Source organism: Nerophis lumbriciformis, linkage group LG32, assembly GCF_033978685.3.
Source record: "Nerophis lumbriciformis linkage group LG32, RoL_Nlum_v2.1, whole genome shotgun sequence".
Taxonomy (NCBI): domain Eukaryota; kingdom Metazoa; phylum Chordata; class Actinopteri; order Syngnathiformes; family Syngnathidae; genus Nerophis; species Nerophis lumbriciformis.
In genome coordinates this window covers 20873085-20886298 of record NC_084579.2, presented here as the reverse complement: position 1 = coordinate 20886298, position 13214 = coordinate 20873085, and the positions used below count along the sequence as shown (strand labels likewise).

The following is a 13214-nucleotide window of genomic DNA, read 5'->3' as shown; positions in this document are numbered from 1 at the left end:
AGTCAACAGTGCCTGTGCTGGTTGCAGCCAAGTAGCGCACACTTAAATAAAAACAGTTTAGTCCTTAACAATATCTTATCATTCCGTCCCTATTCTTCAACTATGACATCACATGATGCAAAAAGTATAGAGTGGAGTCCCACAGGGGTCATTCTTTGGTCCACTGTTATTTCAACCTCTACTTGGGGAATGATGCGATTAATAATGTTCTAGCGAAACAACAGCCAAAGCTTGTGTAGGTCTGAGGAAGGAGGGTTGTTTTGGAGTTGTGGGTAATTCCAGTTTGTGTGTGCGGTTGTTTGTATGTGAGCCCAGTGGACATGTGGTCAGTCGGCTGCATCTTTGGAGAGGTGATTAGAGGGACAGTGGTTTTCCCTGGGACGGACCGTATCCTTCTGACAGCCAACACCTAATTAGACCTTAGGAGATGATGAGCGCTAACAGGAAGTGGGCAATTTAACAACAACCTGTGGTAGAACTTTCTCAAGTGGCACTCTTTAGTGAGCTCAAGACAACACTGCTCAGAGGTCTATCTGAATGTTCTAGTGATGGTCTAGGTATTTCCAGTGTGCCTTTTTCCCTTAAACCCACCCATCCGCACCAGATATTGACCAATGGAACAAGGTGATCGAGCAGCTTGGCACGCCGGCGGCAGAGTTCATGAAGAAGCTCCAACCCACCGTGAGAAACTACGTGGAGAACCGGCCAAAGTATGCAGGTCTCACCTTTCCCAAACTCTTCCCGGACTGCCTTTTCCCCGCAGACTCCGAGCACAACAAACTGAAAGGTGAGAGTATAACCAAAGGTTTAAAAAAAAAAAAAAAAGTACATGCCTCTTTTTATGTGTTTGCTTCAAACCACTTCCACTCCAGTCCTGGTACGAACTGGTTCATCCCGGGAACTCAAACTTACCAAAAATGCATCACATTTAGCCACAACCTTGACATTTACTGTCAATTTGTTTGGGGCGCTGTACTTGTGGCGACCCATCACTATTCCTAATCTGTCTTCTCCTGTTTGGGGGATTTATATTGAAAAACAAAATAAAAATCCTTACAAAAGTTTACAGTATTTAACACTATTTTATAAAACTTTTTTTTTTTAAATAACCTCGGGTTTGAGACAAGCTGGCTTAAAAACTTATATTATTTCGAAAATGATAGTATGAAATTATATAAAACAAATATAATAAATAAAAATAGTTTACAGAATTATTCTATACTCTTAAGTTTAAAAATACAATAACATATACAATTATATACAGTATATTAATAAAACAATATATAAATCAAATCAATTATTTACATACAAATGTCAAATATTAAGCACTGTTTGCGTTTTAAAATTCCACAGTTGACAAACATTCTGTGCCATGCATTTTACTGCAATAAATAAAACCTAACAAAAAAATCAATATGTTTTGAAAAGGCTGATTTAAAATGAAAATAAAACAAATAATCATTAATAAAAAACAGCATTGTGCTAGGAATAATAACATTCAATAAACATTTTTTTAAAAGGAAAAAATACTAAAGGCTGGCTTATAAAAATTAATAAACTAAAACTAAATAATTATAAATAAAACAATTAAAAACTATACTTATAAATAATAAAAAATAATAAATAACAACTGAAAATACTTAGCACTGTATGCTATAGACAAAAATAAATGAATACATATAGATGTATACGAAATAACGTCTTTAATTCTTAGATAATATGTCATGCAATTCAGGAGGTGGGTGCTATGAAGGTGCACTTTTGGACGCTGATCCACATTAGAGTTGTTAAGCAATGGTGATTTGTTCTTAATGCTGCCCTACTTCTCCTTCCTTTTACTGGCCGCATGTAAAAAATAAGTGGCAATCACTTCTTTTTTGTGGCCTCTGTGCTGTGACATTGAAGCTGTTGGCTGCTAAAATATTCATCAGTCGTGGAGATCAGAAAGAAGCTCATGTTGTCAATGGCAGGAAGTAAGCCCGACACGACAAATTCCTCTGAACTCAAGCAATATAGATGGGTAGATGGATGGATGGATGGATGATAGATAGATAGATAGATTGATAGATAGATAGATAGATAGATAGATAGATAGATAGATAGATAAATGGATAGATAGATAGATAGATAGATAGATAGATAGATAGATAGATAGATAGATAGATAGATAGATAGATAGATAGATAGATAGATGGATAGATGGATGGATAGATAGATAGATGGATAGATAGATAGATAGATAGTCTTGAATTCAATCAACTCACATTTGAATATAAAAAAGTATAAACTTAAATATAATGTTCCACTTTAATTAAATCAATCTTTTAAAACTATTTCAGGCTTGAATATCCACATTAATAATGAATACTAATTAATAATTAATAGTTTAAAAGCCAGTGTGTTTACATAAATACAGTTTTATTATAATAAAGTTTTACCCCCACATTCCAAAATGTAGATAAAAACACGCATACTTTTTTTTATACATGTACACAATTATCCAGCATTAATAGTGACACACTCATCATTTATACAGCAAAATAAACTGAAAAAGACAAAGATGAGCAAAACAGAGTAACATTTTGCTGCATGCTTTAAATGGGAAAGAGTGGCACCATCTGGTGGACAAACATAGATATTAAATATTGACAGCCAGTAGTCTAAATTGCAACTCTAACATAAAATATCACATTTGTTAATGTTAAGACAAACATTGGAACAAAAGTATTGTTTACTAACAAATGGGGGGGGGGGGGGGGGGGGGGGGGGGGGTTGCGTAGCTTTGCCATTTTGGGCTAATTTAAAACAAGAGACAGAAATTTAAAAATTTTGAAAAAATTGATATACTTTGTAAAAATTCCCATGTATTTATTAGGGATATATACTATTTTTTTATTCAAACAGATACGACAGAGATAACTTCCTGCTTTTCAAGACCGATACAGACACCAATATTTACATCTATAATTCTTTCAAATTTAGATTTAACTGTAGTTTGTGTACACATTTTTTGGTCTGACGTGTTAAAAAGCTTGCTCGTTTTTTTTCCCCCTCCTCGCGGAATGTTTGCAGAATATTTGGTGCAAAAAGAATGTGAAAAGTCTTTCCTTGAAACAGTAAATAAGCCCCAGATGCCATGTTTGTTTACAGTGAGCACAGGGGAAATTTACAGCACGGCACAGGTAGTAGAAAAGAAGCGCTTTATTTGCTCAACCAAGCCTACCTATAAGGGATGGCAAAAAATATATATATATTTTCGAATGAATCGCAATTCTTATTTGTAACAAATCTTATTCGTTAAAAAAACATTTGTATTTGTATTTTTTTTTTTATATTTAAATCTGTCCTGTCCAGCCACTAAGTCAAATCATATTGTTCATGTAAATGCCCATATCTGCTGTACAGATTTACTTTAGAAAAGTGAAGTGTGTGATACTTCTCTTGTTGCCTATTGACTTTAATACATGTTTGGGTAGAATTGTATCAAACAAAACCAGATTTCTTTTCAGTAATATATAAATTCATCAGAGCTGTTTATCTATCTTATGGAGGAATGTAGTTAATCATAGAGATGGCACCGGCTGTTATTAAAAAAGTATTGATTTTGAATCAAGAATCGATCCAAAATTCGATTAGAATCGTGTGGTATGTAGCCCAGCACTGGCAATCTCGCCTCATTATCTGTCCGATATTTGTCATGCACCCCTAATATCTATTCAACACAGCCAGAATTGCAAATGGAGTTGAGTACATACACAAAAGAGGCCAATACATTTTTTCCATCTAAAATTTTAATTATTACATTATCTGATTATCTAAATAAATGTTTTACATATTTTTAAGGGAGACAAAGTAAAAAAACAACAACATTGTTACAAACTCAAAACTTTTTTTTGGCCAAATGTTATTTTTTTTTTACATAGTAAATGTATGATGGACTATTTTTTCAAGTTTGTTTCATTTGTAATCAAATTGAACTATTTGAAACTATTTGATCTTGCACTGGTACTGTACTTCTACTTGTACTGATACCTCTACCATAACTACTGTAACTTATTATTAATTACAAGACAATAAGTTGTCTTGTAATTAATGTACATCAGAGCTATTCAAATTTTTGTATTTTTTTGTATTAGTGTATTAGATTCTGTAATTAGTGTTTGGATCCCACTGTACGCAATATCTGAAGAGCATGGAAAAAAGCATTTCACTGTGGTGTACTCTGCATGTGACGAATAAAACTTGAAAATAATTTTTTAATATCCATCCATTTTCTACCGCTTATTCCCTTTGGGGTTGCGGGGGGCGCTGGAGCCTATCTTTCCAAAATTAAAAAAAATGTTAGTTTTGTATAAAAATCAAAAAACAAAACAAAAATTCAGCAAACTCATAATTTATAGTTTTGTAAGATGTTTTAGTTTCATAAACAAATTTAAAAAAAAAAAAGGTAAAACTTTTGTTTGAAAAAATATATATTTTTTTTTAAAATATTTAAATATGTTTTGTTTGATTGCATAAAAAGACACACATGTCTCTCTATAAATGACCACTTTAACATTGCGATTCTTCCCAAACCACAGCAAGCCAAGCCAGAGACCTGCTGTCCAAAATGCTGATCATTGACCCCGCCAAGCGGATATCGGTGGACGAGGCCTTACAGCACCCCTACATCAATGTGTGGTACGATCCGGCCGAGGTGGAGGCGGTGAGTACTCGCCAAGTACTTCCTGCTGTACAGTAGCTGCATCTTCCACTCGATAACACGTAATCTTGCGATGTTTCTCATGTGTGCTGAAGTCACCGGTGCCTCATTTGTGTGTGGTGACAGCGAGATCGGGAAAAAAAGCAATTAAAAACCAAATGGTAGTCATCATGGTTTTTGTAATATATATGACTGTATACTTGTTTATGATGTTAACACGTGACTCTTGCTGATGGTGATATTTTTTTCAACACATGTTCTGCTGTTTTCCCCCTTCTCTAATGTCACCTCATGCTGATGAAGGCCAGAGATCTCATCCAAATATCCATGGTAAATGACCACTGCTCTACTTCCCAGGAAACTCTCCCTTCACCTTTACCAATAAGACCTAGGTCAAAGTGAGCCTCTGACACCAATACATTGTGGGACGGGGCTGTCTGACTGGATGTTAGTTAGCGTGATTGTGTCCTGTTGGATGGCGCTATGCTACATGAAAGGAGGCACTTTAGTGTTGACAAAACAACAAATGTATTGAATGTCGCCAAATATGCATTTCCCTTTAAAATGCCTGATTGTTTGCATACTGATACCAACTTTGTCTAGAGCTCATTTGCAAAAACTAATTAAAGAAAAAACATCAAATTTACATACAAAAAACATAATTAATCATAATGTATATTTGTGTCTGTTTCTGCAAATGAACTTCAAAGATGACATAGTAAATACACTATAGTAGCCATGGCATAAACATTAGTTTAAAAGCCTAGGGACTACATACAAACACTAAAGTTGTCATGCGCTCTTTATCTTTGTTTTTAGCCTCCACCTCAGATCTATGACAAGCAACTCGATGAGAGAGAACACTCCATTGATGAATGGAAAGGTAAGAAGTATTTCCATTCATCCAAACGGCTTGTCTTAGGTACTGTCACAGGTAAGCTGCAGCCTATGTAAGAATAATTTAAGCACACTATTTTTCATTGTTATTAAATATTTAATAAAATTATTATTTCAACCATTAATATATTACATTACCATGTTGAATCTTTTATTTTAAAAATATTTTATCATGTTAATTTATACTAATTGAATACCCTTTATTGATAAGTGAAGTGAATTACATTTATACAAATACAGCGCTTTTTCTCTCAAGAGACTCAAAGCGCTTTACATTGTGAAACCCATTATCTACATTTTTCAGCTACATTTAAACAAGTGTGGGTGGCGCTGGGAGAAAGGTGGGTAAAGCGTCTTGCCCAAATACACAGCGGCAGCGACTAGGATGGGGGAAGCTGGAATCGAACCTGGAACTCTCAAGTTGCTGGCGTGTCTGCTCTACCATCTAAGTCACACCACCAACATTTTAATAATAATAATAATAATAATAAAAAAAAAAAAAAAAAAAAAATAATAATAATAATAATAATAATAATAATAGTGTTCTTATGTTTTCTTTTCTTGTATTTTGTAGCTATTATTGTATAGGTATTATAAACAAGGTAATTTTAATGCCTCTTTATGCTTACAAATATATAATATGTATGTATTTTTAATCCGATTTTATCTCTATCTTATCGTGTACCCCTGCACCTTTGAGTACCCAGAAAAGCACTATATGTGTGTGATGTATCATAGTTTGACAATTATGTTAAAATGCACATTGTTATTGTTATTCATGAAAATATTTTTATTTGTATTTTTTCTTAAATTTAAAGCTTCTTGATTCATTAATTTACACTAAATTATTGAATTGAATTCTATTTGAGATTATTTATTGATTGTTTATCCCAGATAAGCACTATACAAGTGTGATGTACTGTGCTAGTTATTATTTGCATTTTTAAACAATGGTCAACATGAAGAAAATTTAGTATTTGTTTTACTTAATATTGAGTATTTATGACAATTTGTGACCTTGTCCACAGAGCTGATCTACAAAGAGGTGATGAATTTTGAGGAGAGAACAAAGAATGGCGTTGTGAAGGGACAACCTTCACCTTCAGGTACTCTCAGTGCATAAGCCTAATCGCTCTGTAAGTCAATTTAATATACAACTTTACTGGAGTTACCCCCTCCAATTTTGACACACGTCCATCGTCTTGTTGTTATCCTTTGTCTCCTGTTGACTGTGGTTTAGTGTCTATTTGGTGATGTTTGAATAATCGTGGCTAAGTGTTAAGGTCAAATTGCTGTGCAAAATGTGTTTACTGTGTTCTGTTATGATAGTGTACGTTGTACTGTGCTCAAAGCATGACTTGGGTACTGTGAGGCTCCATTACTAGTAACCTATGAGTGCCACCAGGGTGGAGCATGAAGTTAAATGTGTGACTCTCGTAAATTAAATCATTCATGCACTCACTATTTTTGACGTAATCTTAATCAGGGTCTCTGCAGGTTTCAACACGTCAAATTTAAGACTTTTTAATGACCATCTTGAAAATAATTTAAGACCATTACACATCCATACGGACAAAAAATACAACGACAAAGTAAAATCAGAGGTCCAGAATGAATTGTAAGTACCGTATATTCCGGACTATAAGGCACACTAAAAATCCTTTAATTTTCTCAAATGTACGGAATTGCCTAATGTACGGAATAATTCTGGTTTTGCTTACCAACCTCAAAGCAATTTTCAGTCACACATAAGAGATACGTGTAGACTGCAATGTGATGGCAGTCACAAATAAGAGATACGTGTAGACTGCAATATGATGGCAGTCACACATAAGAGATACGTGTAGACTGCAATGTGATGGCAGTCACACATAAGAGATACATGTAGACTGCAATGTGATGGCAGTCACACATAAGAGATACGTGTAGACTGCAATGTGATGGCAGTCACAAATAAGAGATACGTGTAGACTGCAATATGATGGCAGTCACACATAAGAGATATTGTACGTGTAGACTGCAATATGATGGCAGTCACACATCAGAGATACGTGTAGACTGCAATGTGATGGCAGTCACAAATAAGAGATACGTGTAGACTGCAATATGATGGCAGTCACACATAAGAGATACGTGTAGACTGCAATGTGATGGCAGTCACACATAAGAGATACGTGTAGACTGCAATGTGATGGCAGTCACACATAAGAGATATGTGTAGACTGCAATGTGATGGCAGTCACACATAAGAGATACGTGTAGACTGCAATGTGATGGCAGTCACACATAAGAGATATGTGTAGACTGCTATATGATGGCAGTCACACATAAGAGATACATGTAGATTACAATATGATGGCAGTCACAAATAAGAGATACGTGTAGACTGCAATATGATGGCAGTCACACATAAAAGATACGTGTAGACTGCAATGTGATGGCAGTCACAAATAAGAGATACGTGTAGACTGCAATATGATGGCAGTCACACATAAGAGATAAGTGTAGACTACAATATGATGGCAGTCACACATAAGAGATACGTGTAGACTGCAATGTGATGGCAGTCACACATAAGAGATACGTGTAGACTGCAATGTGATGGCAGTCACACATAAGAGATATGTGTAGACTGCAATGTGATGGCAGTCACACATAAGAGATACGTGTAGACTGCAATGTGATGGCAGTCACACATAAGAGATATGTGTAGACTGCTATATGATGGCAGTCACACATAAGAGATACATGTAGATTACAATATGATGGCAGTCACAAATAAGAGATACGTGTAGACTGCAATATGATGGCAGTCACACATAAAAGATACGTGTAGACTGCAATGTGATGGCAGTCACAAATAAGAGATACGTGTAGACTGCAATATGATGGCAGTCACACATAAGAGATAAGTGTAGACTACAATATGATGGCAGTCACACATAAGAGATACGTGTAGACTGCAATGTGATGGCAGTCACACATAAGAGATACGTGTAGACTGCAATGTGATGGCAGTCACACATAAGAGATATGTGTAGACTGCAATGTGATGGCAGTCACACATAAGAGATACGTGTAGACTGCAATGTGATGGCAGTCACACATAAGAGATATGTGTAGACTGCTATATGATGGCAGTCACACATAAGAGATACATGTAGATTACAATATGATGGCAGTCACAAATAAGAGATACGTGTAGACTGCAATATGATGGCAGTCACACATAAAAGATACGTGTAGACTGCAATGTGATGGCAGTCACAAATAAGAGATACGTATAGACTGCAATATGATGGCAGTCACACATAAGAGATAAGTGTAGACTACAATATGATGGCAGTCACACATAAGAGATACGTGTAGACTGCAATATGATGGCAGTCACACATAAGAGATACGTGTAGACTGCACTATGATGGCAATATGACTCAAATAAACAACACCAACTAAATCGTTGAACTTTTACTTACCCATCTTATGCAAGTCATTTGGCTTTGCTGGGGGCTTTCGTTAAGTTTTCTCCGCTGCTATGCTTAGCTGGAACAACACAACGCTGCTCGCACAGCAAACTAGCTGGTGATGCTCAATAAATTCTGACGGGTCAGCACAGGTAGCCTACTTTAGTTCCGTTTTGTAGTTACGTTTTAGCGTCCTCAAAAATCCAAACATTTAAAAAGCAAGATTGAAGTTCATGCATGTTTTCAATAAAAGTAACGTCAATAGACTTTTAAGACCTTTCAAAATTGTATCTAAGACCTTTTGTGAGATTTTAGGACAATTGTATACATTTTAAGGCCTTAAATTCAAATTATTGGATTTAAGACTTTTTAAGATGTCACGGATACCCTGTTAATGAAGTCCTGCAGAACTGTGAATACTATAGAATACTATAAGCACTCACTGGCCTCATAATTAGGAACAACCTTACACATCTAATAGGTTCATATACAAGAGCTGTGTGAAAAATATTATTTTACAATGCATCCTTAACATCATTTATTGCTGAATTTGGAACCGTTTTTCATGATTCCCAAGCAGGCACACGTTTTGTTGACATAATGGTGACGTAGTCACTACCGGAAGTAAAAACAATGACTTACCCAACGTTGTTTAGCATAAGCCGTTAGCATATGTCATCTTTTCTCCGTGCCCATCCATTAAGTAGCATAATTTGCTCTTAAAGTCCTCTTGAAGTGTGCGGTGGCCTGTCAGATTGTCCATATTTTTTTTATTAAAGTTAGCAACAAATGGCTGTTTGCTCCATGTTGCTTAAATGTTTCACTCTTACTACTCCGACTTACTTTCTGTTTACAATCTTGCGCAAAACTGTTGACCAATAAGAGAAGAGATGTGACATCACATGACTTGCTCTGATGCATTTGCGTACACTCAGATATGTTGAGTTGAGTTGAGTTTGAGTTTATTTCGAACATGCAAGTATACAACATGATACATCACAATCTGTAGGCATTTATAGGTGTTTTGGTACTTTAAGTGTTAAGATTCGACACATTTGGGTATCGGGCGCCAGTATTGCTAGTTGCAATACTTTTTACGTTTTTAAGTTTGAATTTTGCTTTTAATTTGTCGCTTTTGAGTATATAAAGAATAAAACACAGGCCAGTTTATTTTAGGCAAACAAATAATTTGATTAACGAGCATATTTGAGAACAATTAATCTAACCCTAACCCTAAAGAGGAAATATAACGATTCAAGGAACTTTATAAGAGAATGTAGCAACACATAATTATATATATATATATATATATATATATATATATATATATATATATATATATATATATATATATATATATGTAATACATATTATAATATTATACAATATATATTATGTATTATATATTGTTATTGTTATATATATACCGCTTGTCCCTTTTGGGGTCGCGGGGGGTGCTGGAGCCTATCTCAGCTGCATTCGGGGGGAAGGCGGGGTACACCCTGGACAAGTCACCATCTCATCACAGGGCCAACACAGACAACATTTACACTCACATTCATCCACTAGGGTTAATTTTAATATGTACATAAAATATATTGTATTTATTATATAAAATATAATATAATAATATAAAATACTATAATATGTAAATATTACATATTTGTTATATTTTATATTGCTACTATGGTACATTTTTTGTCTACTTTATAACTGCATTATCCCTTCCATCTTTATCCTTTCCATCCTTTGTAACTGAGCTACTGTGTGGAACAATTTTCTTGTGGATCAATAAAGTTTGTCTAAGTCTAAGTCTAATATCAGCAAAATAATGTAATTATTACATTTTGTTACATACAATCGTTTGAGCAAAATAAATTCAATAGTACCAAATGTTTTTTAAAACAGGATTAAAACCCTCCTATGTTCAATCTCAGTGCATAAACCTAATTCTTTTCGAACGTGTTGAAAAGAGAAACTGGAAATTGTGATGTATGCATTATTGTTCAAACTCAACTCAACTCAATAATGTGTTACCTGAACTTCTTAATCAATATGACAATATATAAATATTACAGAATAAGCCAGTGTTTTTCAACCTTTTTTGAGCCAAGGTACATTTTTTGCGTTGAAAAAATGCGGAGGCACACCACCAGCAGAACTCATTAAAAAACGAAACTCAGTAGACAATAAAAAGTCGTTGTCGCAATTGTTGGATATGACTTTAAACCATAACCAAGCATGCATCACTATAGTTCTTGTCTCAAAGTAGGTGTACTGTCACCACCTGTCACATCACACCCTGACTTATTTGGAGTTTATTGCTGTGTTCCTGTGTGTAGTGTAGGGCCGCAACAACTAATCGATTAAATTCGATTATAAAAATAGTTGGCGATTCATTTAGTCATCGATTCGTTGTATCTATGCTATGCGAAGAGGCTCCTTTTTTTTTATAAACTGCAACATTTACAAACAGCTGAGAAACAATAATCAAAATAAGTATGGTGCCAGTATGCTGTTTTTTCCCCCAATAAAATACTGGAAAGGATAGAAATGTAGTTTGTCTCTTTTATCCGATTATTAATCGATTAATCAAAGTAATAATCGACAGATTAATCGATTATCAAATTAGTTGTTGGTTGCAGCCCTAGTGTAGTGTTTTAGTTCTTGTCTTGCGCTCCTATTTTGGTGTCTTTTTCTCTTTTTTCTGTATTTTCCTGTAGCAGTTTCATGTCTTCCTTTGAGCGATATTTCCCGCATCTACTTTGTTTTATCAAGAATATTTCAGTTGTTTTTATGCTTCTTTGTGGGGACATTGGTGATTGTCATGTCATGTTCAGATGTACGTTGTGGACGCCGTCTTTGTTCCACAGTAAGTCTTTGCTGTCGTCCAGCATTATGTTTTTGTTTACTTTGTAGTCAGTTCAGTTTTAGTTTCGTTCTGCATAGACTTCCCTAAGCTTCAATGCCTTTTTTTGAGGGGCACTCACCTTTTGTTTATTTTTGGTTTAAGCATTAGACAGCTTTTTACCTGCACGTTGCCTCCCGCTGTTTCCGAACATCAACGAAGCTATTAGCTACCTGCTGCCACCTACTGATATGGAAGAGTATTACACGGTTACTCTGCCGAGCTCTTGACAGCACCGACACTCAACAACAACACATCATTTGCAGACTATAATTACTGGTTTGCAAAAAATATTTTTAACCCAAATAGGTGAAATTAGATAATCTCCCACGGCACACCAGACTGTATCTCACGGCACACTATGCCGCGGCACAGTGGTTGAAAAACACTGGCATAAGCAACAACAAAAAACTCACACAGATATTTGCAAAAATAAACAGAAAAATATCACTCTCGATACTGCTGCCGCCCTTGGTATTGGTACAATGTATTTTTCCAAGGATCTGCCCTACTTTATTCTTGAACCCACTGGACCCAAGTCATCAGGACGTCCTTGTCCCCGTCATGACCATGCTGTGTGCTTTTTTTTACCCTTTCATGTGCGCACAATTGCAAAAATCTTAACTCTGGTGTGTTGTAACCCCCCCGCCGCTGTTGATTCCCTTAGCGCAGGTGCAGCCGTGAACAGCAGCGAGAGCCTCCCTCCGTCCTCGTCCATCAACGACATCTCGTCCATGTCCACCGACCAGACCCTGGCCTCAGACACCGACAGCAGCCTGGAGACCTCGGCGGGACCCTTGGGGTGCTGCAGGTGACTAGCCGCCTGCCTGCGCAACCCCGCCTTCTTCCGGCATTAGAGAAAGGAAAAAGGGGAGAGCGTCTCTTAAACAAAACAAAACGAAAAAAGAAAAGAGGTGAAACAATCAATATGAAACGACGAAGCCTGCGCATTGTCATGCTAGTAACAACATTGGTATTTAAAGTGAACAGATATATCCTCTAGTTGCTTTGCTTATACTCCTATATGGCGCCCCAATGCTTTGGACTGGCTGCGAGACACACCGACACAACCCTTGACAAAAATAGCGTTTAAATCAAGGGCGCCCAAACCTTTTCCACAATAAACCAGTTAATAACCCTTTAAAATCCGCTTATCGATTTTTGATTCATCCTGCCAACAAACTAACTAATTGACAAACCCCGAAGATAACATCACCTGGAGGAGGTTAAAAAAAAAAGGATG

At 35.8% G+C, this 13214-nt stretch overlaps 1 protein-coding gene across 8 annotated transcripts in view; it reads left to right on the top strand.

Moving 5' to 3' along the window:
• mapk10 (mitogen-activated protein kinase 10) overlaps positions 1–12934 on the top strand; it is a 58612-nt gene extending 45678 nt beyond the window's left edge. For 3 of the 8 annotated variants that reach the window (XM_061927094.2, XM_061927097.2, XM_061927096.2), the window contains exons 9-14: positions 605–787; positions 4581–4705; positions 5006–5032; positions 5522–5585; positions 6628–6705; positions 12644–12934. In XM_061927094.2, coding sequence (XP_061783078.1) covers positions 605–787; positions 4581–4705; positions 5006–5032; positions 5522–5585; positions 6628–6705; positions 12644–12786 — 620 coding nt within the window. In that variant the 3' untranslated portion in view covers positions 12787–12934. Of the gene's footprint in view, positions 1–315; positions 388–604; positions 788–4580; positions 4706–5005; positions 5033–5521; positions 5586–6627; positions 6736–12638 lie in introns of all 8 variants that reach the window. The other 5 variants (XM_061927101.2, XM_061927098.1, XM_061927100.1 and 2 more) reach the window with 5 other exon arrangements.
• Positions 12935–13214: the final 280 nt, after the last annotated feature.